A 24,437-nucleotide genomic window follows, 5' to 3' on the forward strand; every position below is an offset into this window, starting at 1 on the left:
AGGTGTTCAGAAATAAGCTTAAGAGCATGAAGCTAGATTCCACAGACTCTGGGAGTCCCGCCAGTTCTGTTATTGAACCAAACTTGGGTCCGCTCACCCATGTGCAGTAAAGCCACTCTACTGACATTGGGTTGTGGGGAAGGAAAGCGCAGTGTTTACTGTAAGGCCCCCTACCAGTAGTCTGGGACTGCTAGTACTCAAGAAGCCCGAACTCCCCGGTGGGTTTCAGGAGAGCATTTTTAGAAGGCCTGGGGGCTGTGTGCTCATGGTCATCAAGTAGTTAACATCTTCCATTTGGTGGGGGTTTTCACATCTGTAAAACCACTCAGGAAATGTGCACCAGATACTATTACCTAGGTACTTCAGGGAGGAGCTAACGCAGAGAATATGGGGGAGGGGCGTCTGTCCCTGGAAGGCGTGATAGGGTCCTGATCAGTTATAGCTCTCCTCAGCTGCTGTGCAGCTGTTCTGTTAATAATGGGCGGCCAAGCGCATCTCTATGGGGAATCGTGTTTGTGTGTGTTTAGCCCACTCATCTGGCTGTACTGAAAACCTGCAACACACTTTCATGATTATATATTTTTTTGTCTCTGAGTGGCTGTATTTAAAAATATTTTAAGTTGCTCAACTGGATGTAAGTAACCTGAAATTACTAAAGGAGAGTTTCATATCATTTAGATAATTAATAAATCTAATCTTTCTCTGTTTGTTTGCTGTTTTCTGTATGTGTGTGTGTTTTTCTTTTCTTTTTTTTCCCCATAGCCCAAGACAGCTAAATCAGCACACTCAAAGTCAAGAGAGAGTGATGAACATCACCATTCTAAGAATGACAGGCCAGCACGGTAAGATGACACCTGAAAAAGGGAGTGAGGAACTTGATCTTGGGGTGAGTAAGGAGATGTTGGCTGCCTGAAAAGAGTGTTTGTTCCTTGGAAAGGAGATCCAGAAATCTGCAGTTGTAAGGTGGTATCAAGTCTTGCAGGTTATTTTCAAGCTTTGTTTTCAGTTTTAAATTGGGTTGAACGAGGCAAATCAGGAAGACGGAGAATTTTACAGAAGCTGGGGTATAGAAGGAAAGATGTACTTTTGGTTAGGACCAAGTTCTTGTCTCTGGAGTCACTGAATTGACTGCCCTCAGCTAGGAAGGGATGGGATTAACCATTTTCCTAAGTAAAATCTCAGGTTTTAAATTTTTTCTGAGTTTCCGGGTCACATTAGTGTGTGCATGACATTTACATACACCTAAATTCATTTCTCTGTGAGTCTCAACGTCCTAGGCAAATACTCATTTGAGTCATTGCAGATTGTTCTAAATCCCACTAGATCAAATAGCTGTGGCTATGCTATGTATACTTTCTGACTTCTCTCAAGCAGTCCTGGGTCATGGTTATGGAACGTCTGCTGTTTTTCCACTGCAGGTTCTCAACATTTAAGTCTCTGGGGAAGCAACCTTTATTTTTTCTTTATTTCTTTCTGTTGATTTTCAAAGGGAAATTGATTGGAAGAGGAAGAGAGAGCATTAAATAGAAAAAGACAAAAGTAACACTAAATCTAATATTTTGAAAACTCTAAATTATTGAAACTTTGTATTTTGGTCCTGATTATTAATAATATATTCATTAATTTTTTTTTTTTTTTTTTTTTTTTTGCGGTACGCGGGCCTCTCACTGTTGTGGCCTCTCCCGCTGCGGAGCACAGGCTCCAGACGCACAGGCCCAGCGGCCATGGCTCACGGGCCCAGCCGCTCTGCGGCATGTGGGATCCTCCCGGACCGGGGCACGAACCCGTGTCCTCTGCATCGGCAGGCGGACTCTCAACCACTGCGCCACCAGGGAAGCCCTTCATTAATTATTAAAACAAAAATTTTATCACACTGAAAAGTATACACTGTTGTTGCCACTCATTGCTCACGCTTAAACTACGAGACTTGTTTCCTTGAAGAGAATATAGTGTCCTTAAAATGCCATACTCTACTTTTAAATCCATGGGCTTTCAGAAGATAAATACGTTTCAGAAAATTATATCAGGTTGTAAAGCTTTTAGGGCAACAGTAGTGTAGTTTGTCTAATTGTATAAAATTGGTTCCTCTTCCAGCTTTTAGTTATGCACATGCCAAATGCCTTTTAAAGCAAATTTTAGAACTACATACTTCAGCTTTATTTACATCCCTGCAACAGCCAAGGAAAATAAGAAGTAACTAAACTGTTCTCAGTAGGTAAATAGGTGTGGCATATTATGCTTTTTTTAATGAAGGGAATTAAAATCATCTTTAGAGTTAGTAATTTTGCAGTCTTCGAAGTCCTTGGGCCTTTTAGAACACCTTGGCACCTTGGGCTTTTTTAGAATAACTTTGACAGCCTATGATAGAACAGTCTGGAATGTCTATTTAAAGGATTTATTAAAGTTGAAAACAAGTTTCTGGAATGTAATAGGTACTCTTTAAAATATTTGATGTATTTGATTATGAATAATCAAATGATCCTGTGTTAAAAATGGCTATTGTAAATGAAGTGGCCTATGACTAATAGAACTGAATTGAATTAAGAGGAATGTTTGTCTTTAAATAGCTTTTGCAGAAAGACTATATATGGCAAAACAAAAATGAATAAGAATTTTATGAAACCTATATTTTCATAGTTAAAACTTAAAGCCTATTATCTTATTATAGGTATCTTATACAACTAATATCAGAAGGTATGCTTTCTGGTTAGAGTCTGCGGTTTCCTCTTTCATATTTAATCATGGTGGAAGTTGAGTTATCCATTTGTACAGAAAGAGATGGTTTCAAGGGTTGAGAAACATGGAGCTTGCTAGTTCAAGACGTTTACTTAAGTGTAACAGTCATGGTTAAAAGTCATTTGCATTGTCTATTATAAGATTTCTAGTCTAAAAAATAGAACCAGTAGGCAATCTGAGTTAATTCCAATTCTTTGTAATTGGAAAAAGTTTCAACCCAAGTTCCAAATTGTTTTAACTCTAGGATTGTATATTAATAATACTACTTGGTATTTTAGTTTTGCATTTTTCCCTTAGAAAAACTTAAGGATTTTATAAATCTCATTTAGTTCCTACAGTATTCTTATGAATATGAAATATATTTGTCTCCCTTTCCTCATTTATCAAGTATTTATTGAGCACCCTAATAAATTGTCCAGAGCTAAAGTAAGCAGCAGTCAAAAAAAGTTGTTTCCTGCTCTTATGAAATTTATAACCTAAACAGATAATTATACAAATAACTATTATGATTGTGTTAAATGCTAAGGATGAAAAATACAGTTGTTAGCAGAGCATAAGGAGACACTTAAACTAGTCTAGGTGTCTAGGCGGGCTTCTTAAAGAAATGAATTTTGAGTGAATTCTGAAGCATATTTGGCTTTATCACTATTAGCTTAAAGATACAAATCATTTCATACGAGCAGTTGGAAACAAGTAATCCTAATACATCAAAAACTGTAGAACAAACTATTAGTTAACAGGATTTTTCCAACTTTGGATATGAATACCCTTAACTGAAGTAACTGTCTCCAGTGTAACAAATAGTTTGGTAGGACCCCTGGAAGCAGTAAGGCAAGATTTGTTCTCCGTGTAATCAAATATTGAACAAAACAGCACACCAAGAGAACTGAGGGCATTCTAGATTCGTTTGTTTATCCTTATAGGGGGGATCCTAGAGAACTCGTTGGTGTCCTATACTTTGTTTCACTCTTTAGCATCCCTTTCCTTGATGATGAGTTGATGGTGAGGCAATAAACATAGAGTTTATTGTTTTTGTTTTTTTGCGGTACGTGGGCCTCTCACCACTGTGGCCTCTCCCGTTGCGGAGCACAGGCTCTGGACGCGCAGGCTCAGCAGCCATGGCTCACGGGCCCAGCCGCTCCGCGGCATGTAGGATCCTCCCGGACCAGGGCACGAACCCGTGTCCCCTTCATCGGCAGGCGGACTCTCAACCACTGCGCCACCAGGGAAGCCCAACATAGAGTTTTTTTGACAGTACCAGTTGGCTTGTGTTTCTCCAGTTTCCAGTCACCTAATGAGGGTATTAAAAAGAGTACAAAATAGAGCCTGCCACCCTGATTACCAATCCTGTTTTCTTGAGCCTAAGTTACTTCTTTAATTAACTTTCTTAATTCTGGAGTCAGATTGCTTTGTCTCAGCTGTCCCTGCCAAGTGTTATGTTACTTTTTAAAGGCGAATGTTATAAATATCCATGAATAATGAAAGGAAAACACTGATTTGATTTCTAATATTTGTAAACAAATGGTTCAAAAAGAAAAACAAGAAAAATGCCACGTTATTTGTTACACTCATATTTATCATATGTGTATAAAAATGTAAGAAAGTATAAAAACATATGCCACGTACCATTTGAAAGTATAAGGAGTATGTGTGCTTGTGTGTATGTGTGTGTGTGTTTGTATAATCTTGAATGCAGATAATGCTAATGATAAAAATACACACCTATGTAGCAGAGCATAGTATAGTAGTTAAGAGCACTGGTTTTGAAGTCCAGTTGAGTTTGAGCCCTGGCTCTACCACTAACCAACTGTGTGAACTTAGATCGCTTACCTGATCTAACCTAATCTAACTCTAAAATATGTGGATGATAGCTACCATGCAAACTCATTCTGAAAGTTGAGATTGTCTCTGTAGAGCCCATAGCATAGCCCTCAATATATATACACATTTACATCCGATGCTGACCTCTTCCAGACACTGACTACCCAGGGAGATACCTACTGCTTGGGTCAGGGTGAGAAATTTGAACACTTGTCCTCATTCTTATATGACAGAACCCATTATACCCAAACCGACCATAACTTTCCAAACTTCAAAATATTTATGCTTTCCATATTGCATATATAATTACACGACGCATCCTACAACGTGGCTGTATATTTGGCAGGTCTTAACCTCATCTGGTTCCATGCTTTAACACAAATGTTGAGCATACCTTTAGGAAACAACAACCAAAAAAAAGGGAGAGATTTTGTTCTATCTTTATCAGTGCCAAATGTCTGTAAAAATTTATGTTATATAAGTAAAATAATACAAAGTTTGGAGTATTAAAAGTTTCCCAATTTATTTTTACAGTTTGTCTTGTTTTGACATGAAAAGTCGCACATGTAATTGGTATTACTGCCCTTTCCTTCTCTAAGTTCTACTCTGCCACCTAGTGGTGTAAGGAACTTTGCTCTAAATTTTCTGTGTTGGCCAGCGTCCCCTCTCTGTCCTCCCTTCTTACCTGCCTCCCTCTCTCCCTTAATTACTTTCTTCCCTTCTATCCTTTCCTTTCTTTCTCTTTTTCTTCGTAATACCTACCAAAACAAAGCATACTTCTCATTAATGGCAGTGGTAACATTAATCTTTGTTTCTCTAGCCCTTAGCACAATGCCTCACACATATTAGGTGTTCAGAAAATATTTGTTTTCATTGAATTATGTGCATCGGAACAAAGGAACAGTAAGATTAAATAATTTATCCAAGGTCATGTAACTGGCCAGGAACTAACATGAGGATTCTAAAATATTCTGGCTTTGTATTTCTACTGAAAATGTCTTTGCCAAGAGATCCAGTGAGAGGTGGAATTGTTGTCATTACTCCTTAGAGTATCTCTTTAAATTCTAACTTTTTTTCAGGCCACTACCACCTACCATGACAGAGGCTGAGGATTTGGATTACACTCATTTTACAAACCAGCATAATTCCACACGTCATTTCTCAAAGTCAGAGTCTTCTCATAAAGGTAATAAAAATATATATGGTCAGGTTTCAGATCCGTTTTAATAATCCTCATGCTGTGGTGGAAAAGCCAGATGCCGTCTTATAGATCACTAGAGTGGAAAAATAAGTTATTCTTCCTCTTGGAAGATCATTATAATAGTCTTCATTTTTTGGAAAACAAACAAAAATGATTAAAAAACAGAAAGCAAACACCTTAAGCTGAATACAGGACTTTTCTATGTACAGTTAGTCGACCCTTGAACAACACAGGTTTGAACTGCACAGGGGTTCATTTATACATGGATTTTTTTCAATAATAAATATTACAGTACTACACCATCCATATTGGCTGAGTCTGCAGATGTGTATACAGAGGGCCAACTATAAATTATACACGGATTTTCAACTGTGCAGAGAATCAGCACCCCTAAACCCCACATTGTTCAAGGGTCCGGAGAGAGGTCGTTCATAGCTTTTATCAGATTCTTAAAGGGAGACTGTGTCCCGCATCTAGATCTACTGGGCTTTTCCTGTCTTGGCTCTTGTTTCTCATCTGCCCATGATTCTCTTAATTAGATTAAAATACGCACATACATACACACATCACACAAAACACATCACATGGAAGAAAAATGGGACAAAGAACATGAGAAAAAAATACGAGATCTAAGTTGGACCAGATCTTTAAAATGAAAGGAATAATCGGGTCTAGTTCCTCTACTAACCGTATGCGTTCCCTTAGATGTATTTTTATGACAGCCATAAAATGAGTGAGGAAAATGTAGTTTCTCATATTAATTTGCTCATCTAAAAATGGAGGTGATTTTAATGGTATCAGCATGGTCAGGATTATATGAGTAAAATATATGAAAGCAGATTGCAACAGACTTTACAAAGATTAGGTCTTATCAATTGATGTTTGGTTTTTTTTATGGTTTTTGAAGATTTATTAGGTGATGTTTTCATTATCCTTTCCCAAATCTAATGATTGCCTTCCCAAACTTACTTAAATTTTCTTTTCTGAGGTGATTACAAGATACCATTGCACAGGTGCAACTCTAGACTAATTAAATTAGAATTTCCGGGGGCAGGTTTTGCCAGACATTTGTATTTTTTTAAAAGCTCTCCTTCTCCTGCTTCCCTATCATTCTGTCATTCATCCAATGTTGACATTAAGACAAAAAACATTACTTAAAAGATGAGATTAGTTGAATATTATCAAAACAACCCATACACTACAATTTCCATTGGTTGGTGGCCTTTTTACCATCCCTTGTTTAACTGGAGGAAGTTCATGAGGTTCTTTCTCAAATTATATACATGCATCACTTTTAGGAGGTGCCTTCCTGTCCTTGACATACATTTGATACATAATATTAAAATAACACATTGATTCTGAATGTAAATTCAACCTGGTTATCTGCAGGAGATTGGCTCCAGGACCCCCGAGGATCTCAGAATCCTCAGATACTCAAGACCCTTGTATACAATGGCATAGCATTTGCCACGCGTCCTCCCCTAAACTGTAAATCATCTCTAGATTACTTCCAATACGTAATACAGTGCGACTGCTCTGTAAATACTTGCAAACGTATGGCAAATTCAAGTTTTGCTTTTTGGAACTTTCTGGAAATTTTTTTTCTGACTATTTTCAGTCCATGGTGGATGGGGAACCTGCAGATATGGAGAGCCAATTGTATTCTTACAACCAAAAACAAACAAAATATGAACCACTTGAAATGCATATAAATATAGGTAAATTATTTTACCTGAGCAGGGAGAAAAAGTGTCTCAGAGATTTTTCCTTCATCGTTTTTCTTCTTTTTTCCTTCTCTCTCCAGGTTTCCATTATAAGCCGTAAAAACCTAGGAACCTGCCTTGAAAACGGACTCACTGTAGCAAAATTACTGGATGATACAGAATGCATTCCATGCTTATTTTTTTCTCCTATATTTTGTATTCCTCAGATTTATCCTCAAGTGTTTTTTAGACCATAAATAATTTTCATTCATTTAAAATGTTTTGGTTATTCCTGATCACGTGGGCAGTACAAGAAAATCTAGCTTCTGAATATTGGCCACCTTTATGCTGCATACGCTTCCTGGGATATAGTATCTAAGAGCTCTATAAAATGCCATTTTCGTTAGGTATGGAGTATTGATATCTAGGGAATAGGCTTTATTTAGCAATTAGAATTTTGTGGAGATAATGATCAAAGTAACACAATGTTTGGATGCAATGCAGAATAAAAGAATATAAGAAATAGCTTTTTTTTGGTTCATTAGTGTATGATATATTAAAAGACAGAGACATTTGCTTTTTACTATTCAAGGAAAGAAAAAAATCACAACCATAAAATATTAAAAAAAAAAAAAAAAAAAACCTGGAACAGTTGAAATATGTAACAGACTACCAGGACTGTAGAGGTTTTACGTATCCTTACATGCCCTCCTGAGAAGATTGGCCTAGATGTCATTCACTAACACCGTCGCTGCCATTGCCTCCTCAATAGCAAGGCTTTCTGAAGCCTCTGCGCATTGGACCATCTATTAGTATTTACTAGCAAAAATTTAATTCTGTGAAGTTTTAACTAAAGTCTGTGCAAAATCAACTGAAAATCGAAAAACTGAAAATGAAAAATTTTGTATCCCTTCTCTTATTTTACATTTACTTATAAAGCCGAAGGGAATGGAATTGGAAAGATGTTTCTATACATGGTGCTGCCATCATTTTCTCTAGCTGTAAGACTGATCATAGCAGCATATGTTGGCAACCTCTCAAAAATATTTTGTGTATCTGTCAATAAGTAGATTAATTGGGCATGAAGTTGATAAAGGGGTTCTTCATCCAACTGTTTGGTTCTACACATTTGTTAATGACACAGGGGCATTGGATTCCTTTTGTGCCAGACCTTTAAACCCCTCTTCAAGAAATATGGAATTTTTTTCCATCTTCTAACCTCATGGAAATGCCTCTTTTCCCATACTAGTTAGTTAACATAAGTATCAGTCATGCTATATATATAAATAATATCCTTTCAGCCTGACTTCCTGTTATTTTTCATTGTATGAATCTGACGTTTTTGGCATTTTAGTGTGATGTTTGTTTAGGAAAGAAATCTGTGGGTGACTTGAGAAAAACGGTTAATCCATTCTTTTCTGGCTTCTGTTTGCCTTATCTTTTGAGATAGTCTTTAAAGTTGGGCAATATTCAGGAAGCTTTTTAGACTAGTTTCTCAGAGCAGATTTGGGTTTTTCATTTTGAGAAAGATCTTTAGTTTCATAAAGTTTTTGGACTGTGTGAACTTAAGTAAAAGATATCTAAGAATTAAGTTTTGGGAAAATGATAATCTAGAAAGAAACAAAACCCTTAAGGATGTAGTCATTTCAGAAAATTGGGGAAAGGAAGAATAACAGGACTTTGAATGTCCAGGATGAAATGAACGAGAAAAAGTCTTTATTTAAATAGGCAAGGGCAAACCAAACGGAGACCCTAGCCTTAAGTCAAATTCCAGAAGGTGGTTTCAATATCCAAAGTTTAGGTACTGTTGATTTACAGTAATGCTATAGTTTTCTTTGTCTGCCCTGTGATTTTGCTTCATGTTTTAAAAAGTTTTTTATGGTAGCTTTAAAGAAAAAAAAACAGTATATTTTTACTTGAAAATCAGGCAAATGGGCAACATTTGCCATATTTTTATTTTATAAATGTTTATTTTTCTATCTCATACAATGATCAGTTCTTCTTTTCAAATTCTACATTTCTCTTGCCTCTCATGTATTACTTCATCCAGTCGTATTTATTATTGTAAAATGCTAACTGGATATATTTTACTCAAAACAAATGTCAGGTGAGTTAACACGTGACCAGGATGTTAGTGTTTCAGCTGTCTTAGTGAGTGACCAAAGGTGGTATTTCCCTCGTGACACACAAATTCAGCATCTGTACTGAAAATTTGTTTTTTTTTTTAAGGTTTTTAAAAGATTAGAATTTTTAAATATTTTACTTTAATTTAATTTTTTTTGTAAAGCAGACACTTTAAGGAGTATCAGAATAATTCTTTCCCTGTGAGTAAGGAGACAGATCAAATTCAACCAGTCGAATTCCTCTTACTCTCATTCAAATAGTGTAATTGTTTCTTTGAGACTATAGAAGCAACTAACAATTGTATTTTAAGAAACTGCCAGACATTCTTCACTGTGTTCTCTGCTTTTCACTTTGTCATTTTTATATAAATATGGAAGCATTTATTTTGTTTCTGTTCCTACTGCTGGAACACATGCAATTTAATTTTTAAGCCCACAGTGTATTATGCTTTAATGTTGTGATGTAAACTAATACTTCTGGCCTTTAGAAAATCTCTCTGTTTCCATACCTGTGTTCTGTGGAGACCAGGTCTCATTAACATCAGTATCACTGAATGAGCACAGTGCGTTGTGGAGCCTTATCATAAGGCTACTGGACATGCACACCCCATTGCCGCAACCTAACTTTTTGTAAGTCATCGCCTGGAAGCAAGGTTAGATAAGGGTAAGATTAAATGTTCTGAGTTGAAAATAATGTGACTCTACTGTCTAACCATTGTTAGACATAATTTTATTGGGAGACTGGACGGTTGCTACACATGCTTTAAAATAACACTGCAATTTTTAGAAGGTGACTTTGCATACAAAGTCTTGGACTTACTATTTCCCAAGTGACTTTACAACAACCAGCAACAGACTAATGAACTGCAGAAAAGACTATATGGTTTTTGATCATAGAGAAACGTCTAAATTAGAAAAGATACGGATAGATGCTCCCAGGAGGAAAACCTTTTTAGAATGGCAGTGGCCACTTGGATCTAGATCAACATATTCCGTAATGTGTGAACTTGGGCCTGTGTTCCACTGGACTCACGAGGAAATTAGGAACCAGACCTGTTTTCCCCTTTTCTTCTGTACTGTGGCCCACAGTGGGACTGGACCATGAATAAATCCGTTGCAGACATTGTCCGTACCTTTCGCACAATCTTGGGACTTTTCAGTATAAAACTAATTAACTGTCAACTGATTATTATTTTTCTTTACTACTGTCAAATGTTCTCTGAATTTTGTCTTGTGCCAGATTGCTCTTTGGAAACACCTGGTATAATATGGTGCATTTAGTTTACCACATAAGTGGTTAACACTCTAGGGCCTTGATTTTTAATGAGTGTTGTCTTTACATAAAAATCACGTTGGGGAGTACCAAGATTATTCCTTTATTCAGTGATGATTTCCTTGAAAGATAACTGTGGTGATTGGCTGTAATATCCTCAGCCACATAAAGACGTAAGACCCCTGCGTAAGCAGCTTTCTGAAGGACTGAGAACAAGATAGAACTTGCACTCAAAGGCTTTTTTCCCTTTTGGGAAAGCACTATTATGTTGGGGACGTTAATACGGAAAAGGGAATCCTTCAGGTAGATTTCACTGTTACATAGTGTGCTATATTCTGATAATACTGGCTTTTTAGAAACAAGCATACAGAAATCAAAACCTGCTCTTTGAGCGAAAAGGAAAAGAAACAAAGACAAAAACATTTTTGGAGTACTTTGTCCATTGCTTACTGCTTGGAGTCAGAGAAAAGTTAGATAAAATGATCCATTTTTCCTTCTATCTGGTGGTGCCTGTGAGTCTTAAAGCCATAACTGCTTATCTTACTGGTGATAGGATCCTTTTTTTCTCCCTAGTCCATAGTAGGTCATCTGGGCAGGGAGAAGCAAACTGGAGACTGGCCTGATAATGCTGCACGGGGCACCCGGTGTCACCCAGAGTTCTCTGGGAAGAGTCTCTTTTATCCCTGAGGATACATAAGACTGTTAAAGGGAAGAGTTGAGGCTGTTGTTACTCTTGCCATTTAACTCTCATTAGAAATGCTGAATTTATTTCTAGAGAAATCAAGAAGGAAAGGGTAAAGTAGGAAATCCTCACTTCTACAGTCACTTTTCTTAGGAGACCTGCACTGTATGCCAGCAATGTCTGTGAGGAGCAGTATTGCCTTAAATTAGTTTGATTCTGACCAAGGTCAGTGTACTGTATTTCCTATATGTGAACGACTGTCAACTCTCCATTGAGATATAAAATTCACAGGTGAGCCCCAGACATCCTCATCATCAGAAGCTTTGGACATCCTCACACCAAGCTGTGAGTGACGTCCACACTGATAGGTATGTCATTCCATTTCAAATCGCCTCTCAATCTGTGAATGAGCAGTGGCATGACCAACAAGCCTGGTAGTAGGCGAGAGAGAATTTCCTGACTGGATTCTTCAGGTGATCACTTCCTAAATAATTGAGAGTTGACTGTCCTCCTTTTCTATGGCTACTGTGTAGAAGATACTTCCAAAGGTTCTCTTATGCAGTGTGAAGTCATTACGTTTTGTAAGAATTTCACCAACACTCTTATATATTAAAATGCATACATTAACAAAAAAAGGAAACCGAACAAAACAGAGACGTTTACTCAAATGGGAGATTTGTTGATATGAAGAGTGTTTGTATTTTATTACTTTTAAGAGAAAATCAATCTGAAACTTTTGCTATGGTAGGGGAGACACCAGAGTGTGTTTTAGGGTTGTATTTGATGCTACAGACTAACACAATCATCTAAGTAATCATGTTGATTGGTGGAAATGTCTGGTCCTAAAAATCATTCTCTTTGCCCTTAAATATGTGTGAACACTGCCTAGATATATGTTCCTAATAGACTTAAATGTTTTTGTGTATTCTCAGCAAACTAGAAAATTTTTCTCTCATCTTGAGTAACTTTTTCATAGCATAAGGCATTTCAGATAAGAACAGAACTAATTGTGTAACTTAGTGCCCCATGATTCATTGCTGAGTTTCATATAGAAAGAATGGAAGAATTGAAAGACAGGGGTCAAGTGACATTTCCTTCACAAAAGAGCAAGGATTAAGGACAGCAAAGAGAAGACAGTTGAGAGAATATACTATTACACATCATACATATACTTAGGATAAATTTTTGTTGCACTGAGTTTCAGACCATAATTGCTAAAAGAGTTTCTAACTCTTTCTAAATTTAGTGAGAGGGTTTTTGATATCAGAATTTCTAAAATTTCTTATTGAATTAGCCTCTGAAATCCCCGTAGGCTATACCTTCAGCTTTGTCATAGACTGAAAGCCAAATGCCCTTTCTCGGATATAGCTATATTTTTCACCTGCCTCTTAAAGGCAACCCAATATTTAGTTCATGAAGTATTATGACAGCATATAAAAATGATGTTCCAAAATGAAAATTCTCTGTAATGCGGTTTTCCTTAAGAAGAATCCATCCCAACACTGTTGTATTTTGAAAGGTGCCAAATTATAAAGTATAGGAGTTTGTTCGTATAAATCAAGTTACTCAGGAAATTTGAGGTGGTGCTGTCATTTGTCTCAAAATTTGGAAAAGTATCCTCTTGCAAGAGGTAACTGCACAGTGCCCAGAGGTTTTGGATGCTTTGGTAAGAAAGCCCTTTGACATTTGGAAAGTAGATGTTTAAAAAACAAGTGAGATGTTATCTCAAGTGCTCATCAGTTTGTAGCCAAGCCCCAGAGGGAAAGGCAGCTTTGAAATAGTTACTTCATGGAACTGAACAGAACCTTAATGGAATAGAGTTGCCAGTCTGAGGACAGAAAACAAGGAGGCCACCTCAAATCACATGCCTATCTAGAGATTAAGTGAAACTGTGAGGGACACTGGATGCCTTAAGGTGACTGATGTTGGGTACCAGTGGGTATGTGTGCACGCTTCTGGAAGAAGTTGATGGAAACAGTCTGTTTCAATCCACCTTCATACAGCACAGGTTTCTGCTCATGACCTCATTGGGGAAAGTGAGAAATGTGGTGCTGGAGACGTTCTTGTGTCTTGGGCGACTGAGGTGCTAACGTCATTCAGAATCCAGTGCTCAAGCCTCCCTTCAGTGCCAGTTATACATCTTCATTCATTCATCTATGCAAGCTTGTGTTTCAGTGGTTCGTTTTTTACACCTTGTGACCCATTGGATTCTTTCAATATCAGGTTTAACATTGATATTATGAATCATTTTTAAACCAAAGTATTGTATAAGTCCGTGTGCTTGTTTTCCTGAACGGATGGAGGCAAACACCAATCTTGTCCTTTTCTCTTAATACAGTCATCCATTTATTACGTTAATGGTCTCTGTCTCATGTTTTCTTTACCACATTCAAGGACTTGGGAAGATCTGGGAATATTCATTTGTTTTTTCTTCTTTACAAAGTTAACCCTAATGTATCTTTGTTTAATAACAGTAGCTTTTTATCTTATTCTGGTTACTGTAACCATGTATAACACTATACTTCCTAGTACATTAACATTCTCAACAAGTACTCCCAAGTCCAAATCCGTTAGGAAAAAAAAAAAAAATCCGTTAGAGAAGTGGCTTTGTTTTGTGTGTGGTGATTGGTGGCTTGGTTGATGTATTTGAAAGAAAAACAGGTAAGTGGATGTTCACACAATAATCCGAATGATCAAAGGCTCCGTGAGGCCAAAAACCAAGTCTGCACCGCACATGCAGTCCATGGATGTTAAAAATAGACATTAATAATAACCAGCATTTAACATTTTACCTTTATGAGGTGTTTCTTTATCTAATTTTCTTTACTAGACTAATCATGATGAGGAAACTGATTCTGCAGAAATTTAGCAGGTTACTTAAAAATAAGATACAGGCTTCCCTGGTGGCGCAGTGGTTGAGAGTCCGGCTACCGATGCAGGGGACACGGGTTCGTGCCCCGGTCCGGGAGGATCCCGCGTGTCGCGGAGCGGCTGGGCCCATGAGCCATGGCCACTGGGCCTGCGCGTCCGGAGCCTGTGCTCCGCAACGGGAGGGGCCCCAGCGGTGAGAGGCCCGTGTACCGCAAAAAAAACAAAAACAAAAACAAACAAAAAATCCCTCATAACAAAAATAAGATACTATTTTCAATGACTGTTAAACTGATTTTTAAAGAGGTAACTAGTGGGTTGGCCACAAAGTTCGTTTGGGGTTTTCATGGCGCTACGGAAAAACCTGAATGAACTTTTTGGCCAACCCAATATTTAGTTTCCTTCGGCCAGACTCAAGACCTCACTTCCTTCTCTGGCAAATATTACAGGGAATCTAAGTGATCTCAGTTATACATCTATACTGTTGTGAAAACGTGTTAAGGAAACCTAATCCAAAATTGGAGTTGGGAAGCCACGAAGGGAGGGCTCTCGCATGTGCCACGCGTTGCAGCTTGTATAGTTCAGCAGGAAGGAGGAAGAGTTCCTCTCTCACCTGGCAACAGTAAGCTGCCCTAATCTTCAGCCAATGAGAAGCCGCCACCACTTCAAAATCTCATTCTCCTCCAGTGAACTTTTGTTCAAAACAACCCCTCCCCATTTGTTCTCCAGACTTGCTTATGTTTCAACATAGTTGGCTTGTCCCAAATTGCAAGTCCTTTGCTTTTCCCATATAAACTAATTTTTGCTTAAGGAAAATTGCTCTTTGCTCTGTTTAAGGTTTACACTGTGTATCACTACCAGACACCTAAGGAGCACTGGTGATATGCAGACATTACAGTATTTTTTAGTTGAAGAAATGTGATGTGTTGATTTCAGTTTCTAAAGAATGGGTGAAAGTTGCCAGGGGTAAAAGTTTGCATACCTAAAAGTCAATTAAAAAATTAAATATGTAATTAAGGCAGCTCCCCTTAATCTGTGGCAGGAGGTACCCAATATGCCTGGGTGGGTTTTGTGGGTATGGCTGGGTCCGAGTGTCAGGCTGTGGCCATGTGGTGTGGAGAGGTAGCACACTAGAAAGCTCCTCAAAGACAGCCGGGAGAACCTTAGCTGCCTTCTACTCCTTGGAAATTTAGAGAAATCTCAGAAGGCTTTGGAGTACTACATGTCACAGGGTAGGGATTTGAAGAAATTTCACCCACATATCAAGGGGCAGAAAGATCACGTGTTTCCTCCCCATTGTATCTGAGTTACGTGCTTAAACAAACATGAACTAAACACTGCAGTAGAGCCAATGACTAAGGAAATCGACAGGAATAAGGAGGTCTGAGTCCTAGTCCCGGCTTTTCTGTGAACTTGGTTCAGGACCTTGGAACACCACTTACCCTTTCTACTAATAAGCTCATTGCAGTGAGAGTTGGCAATCTGTAAGTACTCCTTCAGGTCGAATATTCTAGGATCCTGGCTGTCAAGATGTGCTGGGTTCCTTTAAGATACCTCAAAAAGAGAAGAGCCTCATGCCCTACTGGGAGCCTGGAAAATCCCGAACTCTTCCTAGGCATTCGTTTGAAAGGCCTCATTCCTGAACTCGTGTCCTTTAAAAAGATTTTTTTTTTGTTTATTTTGGACAAAAATTGTATATATTTCAGGTGCACAATGTGATGTTTTGATGTACGTATACACTGAAATGATTACCTCAATCAAAGCAGCATACCCATCGCGTCTCATACTTACCTGTGTGTGCAGGTGTGTGTAGTGAAAACGCGTGGGACCTACTCTCTTAGCAAATCTCTAGTATATACCACATTACCATTAACTGTAGTCACCATGTTGTACGTTAGTCTCCAGAACTTATAACTGCGTGTTTGTTCCCTTTGCTGATCTTGTGTTCCTGACTGTGCTGTTCTGCTCCTAGCTCCACACCCAGCACATTGCCCTCAACTTAACATGTGTTCCTCTAACCAAATCTGTCTCTTTCTATCCCCAAGCTTCAAATATGACCCTCTCTCACTGAAAGGTCTTTAGATATTCTTGTGAACTCTTGAACGTCCAGCTAGTATACCTTACTTCTCATACTCCCGAAACGTATATTTCTCACCGATTCCTGAGCCTTTGGTCATGTGAATTGTGACGTGCACCTGCCACACTTGATTATTTTGTGTCATTCCTTTCCTGATCTGTGCCCTCGCGAGCAGTGCTCTCAGTGTCTGCCTGATTTTGAGGAAGATTTTCCGGCTGACCCACCAAGCACCTGCCCTCAAATCCCTGACCAGGCCTTGGGGGCTCTCAGACACAGAGCTGGGGGCGGGGTGTGTGTGTGAGTGTGTGTGTCTGCAGGTATATCTGCCATTGGCAGATGTGTGTGTAAATGACAGTGGACTTTTCTGGCCTGGAGAGGTGGGTACCAAGTGATATATCTCAATTTTTCCTTTTATGGATCATGCTTTTGGCGTCAAGTCTTAAGAACTCTGCTTAGTCTTACTTTTTTTTTCGGTACGCGGGCCTCTCACCGCCGCGGCCTCTCCCGTTGAGGAGCACAGGCTCCAGACGCGCAGGCTCAGCGGCCATGGCTCACGGGCCCAGCTGCTCCAAGGCATGTGGGATCTTCCCAGACCGGGGCACGAACCCGTGTCACCTGCATCGGCAGGCGGACTCTCAACCACTGCGCCACCAGGGAAGCCCTTCTTTTGTACTTTTTTCTACAAGTTTGTAGTTTTAAGTTTTATATTTAAATCTTTGATCCATTTTGAGTTAATTTTTACATAAAGTGTGATGTTTAGATCAAGGTTTATTGAAAGTCGTGACTAACGGAGATTAGGCCTCCTTTTATATCATTCTAACAAGAAAGGGGAGGGATGTCTTGTTGCTGCCTGGTGTGGAGGAGGTCCAGACTCCTCACATGGTCCCCACTGACACTGTGTATGTGTGTGGTCAGGGAGAGGACATGGTGGATGGCTCATCACCTTGGGGATGTAAGTCCCAGCTCCCTACTCTGCCTTCTCTGACACCACCCTAGTATGATAGGGGGTCGAGGGTCCTCCCTACAGCCTAACAAGGCTGAAGGTCTAAGCTTCCCACCAGGCCGTTGCTGGCAAGGGGAGTCATGGAGCCATGCGTTTTCTCTGTGGTGTTTGGCTGGAGTAGAACTGTTGTTGTCTAAACGTATCTGTCTTGCCAGATTGTCCCTTTCCCAGTTCTCTGGCTAGAGATAGAAGGCCCTTGGTTGGTGCCTTTTGTTTTCTGGGCCTCTTGGTGTTTCCACGTTCCTGGCTTCTTCAGATCCAAGTCTGATATATACAAGGCAAAAAGAAAACCCAAGGAACTCAAAATCATGTTGTTCCTGGGGTCCCCAAATCCCTCATCTTTTTTTTCTCTACCATTTTAAGTCTTCTTGTGTTTGTTTTCTATATAACATTAAAGGTTTTTTTGTTTGTTTGTTTTTTCTTGCATTTAGTGGGAAGAATAGGGAGAAGTAGGTTTATTTCATCTTCCTACAAGTGGAAAACTCCACTATTTACTTATATATTAATCTAGCATTTTTATGCTTTGTTTAGGTTTTGATGTTTAGTTCACCTGGAGTTTGTTTTGATATAATTTAGCTTTATTTTATTTTCTCACTTTGTTGGTCCTTTCTTTCTATGTCGTTTATTAAGCAACACACTCATTTCCTGTGGATTTGAAATGCCACTATTGTAATGATTCAAATTTTGTATTTCCTCATTTAAAAAAAATTTTTGTCTTAGTTCCTAGTCTAGTACTACATTTTAAATCATGAAATTAACATCTAGTGAGACGTTTCCCCTTGATGACTCTTTCAAAATATGTCTATGGCTATTCTTTCATATTTATTCCTCCAGGGGAAACTTAAGATCACTTTGGTGATTTTCTTTTTTTTCATCATTTCATTGATTTATTTATTTAGTTGGTATATTCTTTTATTGCTAAAATGGCATATTTTATGTTATGTATATTCTTGTGTTTGATGGAGATTTTCATGAACATCAGAGGTGAAAAAAAAAAGAAAAGGAAAAAAATCTCTCCTAGTCTTTGCAGATTGACTGTTCTGAAGCCCTCCTTTAACACTTAGCCAGACTTTCACTGAGTCTAAGATCTACCCAAGGTCAAAGCTTGAGTTCTTCTGAGGTCTTTTCTGAGCATGCATCTTGCCCTGGGCATGTGCATGGTTTTCTAAATTTCTCCATAAATATGGGTGCTTTTAATTGCTCCAATTTCACAAAGAAACTCTCTCCCCGGTTTTTTCTCCTAAGACCGGCTATCTGTTGTCTCAACTGTAATCTCTTGCCCCAGTTGCCTTTGAATGGTTTATCTACTTTGCAATGTTTTCAAATGATGCCCACTGCTTTTCTAGCCTCCGTGAATTCCAACTTAGGCAAAACAGAGATGAGGATTTTGCATCACTCCTTCAGGTAGCCCCCCAGTCAAGTTATAAAGATTTACACAATAATTTGCAAATGAATTCTGCTCCGCTTCCTTTGGAAACAGGGACCAGGGTGCCCCAACTGGGAATGGAGGCTACTGTCTTCAACTGTGGCTGAGCCAGAGAAGGGGGCGGGGCGATGGCGAGTAAAATGCCTAGAAGCTTTTCTACTGTTTTTAACTTTTTCTGGATTCTGTGTTCACTTGGTTAATGTAAACCTATGACTGTTTTCCATAGTTCTGACAAAGTTTCTGCTTATTTCTAGATATTTCTGTGGCAGAATTTGGAGCTTGGAGGCGCCTACATAGTCACTTGGCTGCCATCACTCTGGGCAGTTTCTTAGAAAGCAAATCTGAGTCATTTTATAGATTAATGTTGGGAAATTTATCTTACCATGCTTTTCATGAGTAACGAGAGGAGTAATAAACAGTGGAGTACAATTTAGCTGTCAAAAGGAACGAGGGAAATCTCAGCCATGGAGTCATTTCCAGGATATATTTTTAAATGAGAAAAGGAAGGTGGTGAAAGCATAAAGGTTTTGCATCATGTATCTGGAAAAGGGGGTGTGTGGGGATGCTGCTGTGTATGCATGTTTCCTTATAATAAGAAAAAATGGAATGTTTATAAAAATTTTAAAAGTTAGCTATAGGGAGGGAGGAAATACATGTGTAGGGGATATGTAGAAGCTAGACATAATGGGATATACCTTATCTTGTAGATTTGATGTTATAACCAGATACTTATTTTAAATCACTATGAAACAAAATTTTACAAGTAAAAGGAAAACTATAAAAGTGAAAGTAAAATAAAGCAAATAGACCTAGAAACAAATAGCACCCTGGTAGCGATTAACATCCTTCATGCACAGATTGTGGTCTTTTTTTCTACCAAAAAAAACCAATCAGACTTTCATAGAGAAATGGCTAATTTTAGATATTTAAATTTGCAAGATGAAACTGCAATATCTTATATTACCAGATAGCAAAGAAGCTATCAAAGAAAAGGTTTTGTCAAAATATCCCCAATCAGCCAAAGACAGGATAATTTGTGCATCAATAAGAATAATGACTGAAATGGATAGAAAGACATAAAATATGTTTAAACCCATGTATTTAAAATGATCTTTATCCCCTTAAAATAACCCTTACTGATCACCTGTGGCAGGTGCTATGGACCAGCTCATTATTTTGAAAACTGGTGAATATGGAGAATAATCAAGCATTTATCCTGCCTGTTGTTTTTTTCTTTTTAAAATAAGATCTGTATCTTACTGATGAATAAATGAATAGCTGATTATGATAAATTTCCCTTTATAGAATATTTTAGCTAATAGTCAAATTTTAAAAATGATAGAATGATAGAATCATTTTGCAACCCTCAAAGAATTAATAGATCTACACAATGATCACTAACAGTTGGTATCATAAAAAGAGAGAGAATTAGATATTATGTCCCTCCAAATGAAAGTAACAATATTATCAACAAAATTACCAAGTTTCTAGATTTATCTGCTAATATATAGGAAGTATAGGGCATTCATGACAATTTTAAATAGCAACATAAGATTGCAATCTGCAAAATCCAGACTAAGAAACTTTATAAAACAAACAACAAAAATTCTTCAAAATAAAATATATTTGTAAAGAAAATGGAGAAGGGGAACAGTGTAAGACACAAGCAATACTTTTAACCAGTTGAAAAGACTGAAATCTATAAGGTGATTAGGGAAATGTGAACACTGACTGGATATTTGTTGATATTAAGAATTTAGTGTTAATTTTTTAGGTCTGATAATGAAATTGGGGTTGTGTTGTAAACAAAAATTTCTTATATTTCAGAGATACACACTGAAATATTTATAGATGAAATGATACGATGTCAGGGGTAGGACATAAATGAGTATAAAAAAGAAAAGATAGGCCATATATCAATAAGTGGTGATGAGTAAATCAGATTTATTATGCTATTCTCTCTACTTTTATATATGTTTGAAAATGTCCATAATGAAGTTTTAAAAATGACAGGGAAATAAATTTTCAAACAAAAGCTATGAAAAGCCACACTAAAGATGTATGTGTACTTCAGGCAAAAGTGAAAAGATCTTGGATGAAAGGTCAGAAATACAGAAAGGAATAAACATAAATGAAAAGTATATATTTGTTGGTAAATATAAATGAATATTGACTGTCTAAAACAATGATTAGGTATCTTGTGGGTTTAAAACGTAAATAAAATACACCAAAATGGTATATGAATTATGATAAAGTAAATGGAGTTAAAGTGTCATAAAGCAGTATTTCTCAAATTTTTAATATATGAATCATCTAGGGATCTTGTTAAATTGTAGATTTTGACCAAAAGTTCTGGAGTGGGGCTGGAGATTTTAAATTTTAACAAGCTCCCAGGTGATTTTTTATGCCGCTGGTCTAACAACACACTAAGAAGCAAGGTAAAGGAAGAGGTAAAAATACTAACTTTTATTAGACTTTGATATGTCAAATATGCTTGCTGTAATCTTTATTATAACAACAAAAAGAGTGGTAAAATAATGTAAAACTACTAAGATAGATAATAGTGAGAGAAATGGAATAATAAAATATAATCAATCTAAAAGGAACATAGAAAAAGTGAAACAAGTAGAAAGCCAGTAGTTAGATGGTAAATTCAAACCTAAACATTTCAGTAGTTATATTAAGTGTTTGTGGACTAAATGTTCCAATTAAAAGACACAGATTGTCAGACTGAGAAAACCCAATTATATGATGCTTATAAGAAATATTTAAAATACATGATACAGAAATGTTGAAAGTAAAAAAAAAAAAACAACACAAAAAGCAAACAAAAAAGTTCCATGAAAACACTAACGAAAATAAAGCTGTGATAAATATCAGAAAAGTCAAACCTCGGTAAAAATATTACTGGCGAAAAAGAGGAACATTTTATAAACTTGCAGTCTTCATGTTACCAGGATGATTTTGACAAAGTGGACAAGTGAACTTTTCTAACAGTTAAAGCTGTTAGGCTGCCTCAGGAAGTAGCAAGTTATTCATTAAACTATGCTCCAACCACTATAAACTCACTTTCTCCAAACATACAGGCTCCTTTGTAATTCTATTTAGATGTAAACAGAATCTTTCTAAAATGAAATATTTTTCAAGGTGAAGTGGGCTACACTGGGAAATAGTGATTTCTAACCACATATAATCCTGGTTAGGACTGCATCTTATTCTTGCTTAGCAGAGTGCCTGACACATAGTAGGAGCTCAACGTAGAAGTTTCTAGGTTGAGTAAATTGACGGATGGAAAGGAAAGAGGGCTCCTAAAGCTCTCTCCAACCTTGACATTCTTGGGATCCCCATTTACTATGTAGTGTTAAAAAATGATTAAAGAAGACAATTTAGGTGATACTAACAAACTAAGGGGGCGAACTATGAAGTGGAGTCTTCTTTCAGAGAACTGCAGAATGGGGTGGAAGGCGGGAAGCTTTTATAGGATAAAGGATAAAAGAACAAGGGAGAACAATGTCAGCATCATGGCAGAGTGAGATGTTTCCTTTGTCCCTCCCTTTCAATCTACAACCAGTAAAACATCCACAACTCAAAAAAGGCACCTCTGTCCAACATACCAGGATGCCAGATAATTCCACATATCTGTACATTTAAAGATGGGTGGAACAGATACAGGAGACAAAAACCATGGGAACAGTGGAGGCTGTGCCTGCAATCCTGGTCCCCTGGCCATGGCAGCTGAGCCTGAAGCCCCAGAGAACCCAGGATCAGCAGGAAAGGCGGTGCACACAACTCCAGCCCCCTGACGGTTGCCTGCAGTGGTGGCATCCAGGAACCCAATAACACCGGACAAGACAGAGGCACCCATGACCCTGGCTTCCCCTCTCCCCATTTCTCTCTCTCTGTGGCAGCAGAGCCTGCAACTCAGAAGATCTTGAATGCTGCAGAAGTGCCCACCATCCTAGTGCCCCAGGCAGCAATGCCAGCAACACCAGCCGCAGCAAGGCACCAACAATCCCAGGGGCACAAAAGCAGTGATAATAAGAGCACTTGGTGAAACCTCTGACAGAGGTGGTGGAGGGTTGGAAAGTGAGGGCTTTCAAATACAACCAGAGACAGCTCAGATAAGGGAAGCCAAAATGTTAGGCTATAGTGCCACTTACTGAGAAATAAAAGAAAGGCCTCTAATTTCTAATCTGTTGAATCTTTAGATTCAAGTTAGGAAAAAAGCTTTATCTAAAGTAGAAACATGTTCACTACTTTAAAGGCACCAGCAAGGGAACAACTCATCAAACACCATGAGGCACCACAATAACACTGTATCACTAAAAGAAAATGACAATTCTTCAGAATCCAAACTTAAAGTCATGGAATATCTGACTTTTTGAATCTGTTAGAGAGTTCAAAATAGCTGTCATGAAGAAACTTGACAAACTACAAGAAAACTAAGAGAGGCAATTTCATGAGCTCAGGAATAAAATTAGTGAACAGAAGTAATACTTTACCAAAGAAATTGAAATTCTGAAAAAGAACCAAACAGATATTCTGGAGCTAAAGAACTCAATAAATGAGATGAAGAATGCATTTAAAAGCATTGGAAATAAAGCAGGGCATATGGAAGAGGGAAATAGTGAGCTTGAAATAGAAATCTAGAAATGAGACAGGTAGAAGGGAAAAGATAATTAAGATCTAAAAATATGAGGAAATTCTCTAAAAACAATCTTGACTCTTTTAGAAAGGGCAACATTAGGGTAATGGGTATCACAGAAGGAGAAGAGAGCAGAGAGTTTATTTCACGAAAAAATAGCTGAGAGCCTCCCAAACCTTAATTTTTTTAAACTTAATTTTTTCCCACAATAAATTCTGAAAGAAGGTGTGTATTTTACACTCACAGGGCCTGTCAGTTCAAACTAGGTATATTTCAAGTGTTCAGGAGTCACACGTGGCTAGTGGCTCCTCTTAACAGACAGCACAGATCAATTACATACCTCAGTTCAAACGGAGACGGGGGGAGTCCCATTTTAACATGTTAACTAGCTCATACAATAATGCAAGTGAAAACAAAATGATTGATCAATACGAATTGGTGTTTTCTAACCTTCACCAAACTGTAAATTCTGCTTTTTTGTCTGTTGTACCCACATTTTACCAGAAGAGGGCTCTCGGAGCCGGCAAGACGGCTTAAACCTTGAAGTACTAGCGACTTAGCACTCATCAACTGGATTGGCTGGATATAAAAACCAATACACTGGTTTAGTTAGGAAAAGTCATACTCTTTACAAAAAACAATACCTTATGAAAGTATTAAATGCTAATTATATAATTTTTTAGAATTGTGATAAGTAGAATTTAAATCAATTAATGCATCACCCATAGTCCTACGGAAACACAATTACAAACACTTTTTACTACATTCTGTTCCAGGCCCTTTTCTGTACATAGGATTTAATTCCATGTAATTGTAGTCATATTAAGGAGAATGTAGGGTTCAGAGAGATTTGAGCATGTTTCAAAGCTAGTGAGATTG

General features: G+C 37.8%; 1 protein-coding gene across 4 annotated transcripts in view; it reads left to right on the forward strand.

Moving 5' to 3' along the window:
• The window catches only part of CCDC50 (coiled-coil domain containing 50), an 82,841-nt gene that overhangs the window by 52,389 nt on the left and 6,015 nt on the right, over positions 1–24,437 (forward strand). For 3 of the 4 annotated variants that reach the window (XM_004278757.4, XM_012536367.3, XM_033403714.2), the window contains 3 exons: positions 763–842; positions 5,637–5,743; positions 7,563–13,897. In XM_004278757.4, coding sequence (XP_004278805.1) covers positions 763–842; positions 5,637–5,743; positions 7,563–7,582 — 207 coding nt within the window. In that variant the 3' untranslated portion in view covers positions 7,583–13,897. Of the gene's footprint in view, positions 1–762; positions 843–5,636; positions 5,744–7,562; positions 13,898–24,437 lie in introns of those variants that run through there. The other variant, XM_049710472.1, reaches the window with a different exon arrangement.

The sequence above is a fragment of the Orcinus orca genome, chromosome 5, assembly GCF_937001465.1.
Source record: "Orcinus orca chromosome 5, mOrcOrc1.1, whole genome shotgun sequence".
In the NCBI taxonomy this organism is placed as follows: Eukaryota; Metazoa; Chordata; class Mammalia; order Artiodactyla; family Delphinidae; genus Orcinus; species Orcinus orca.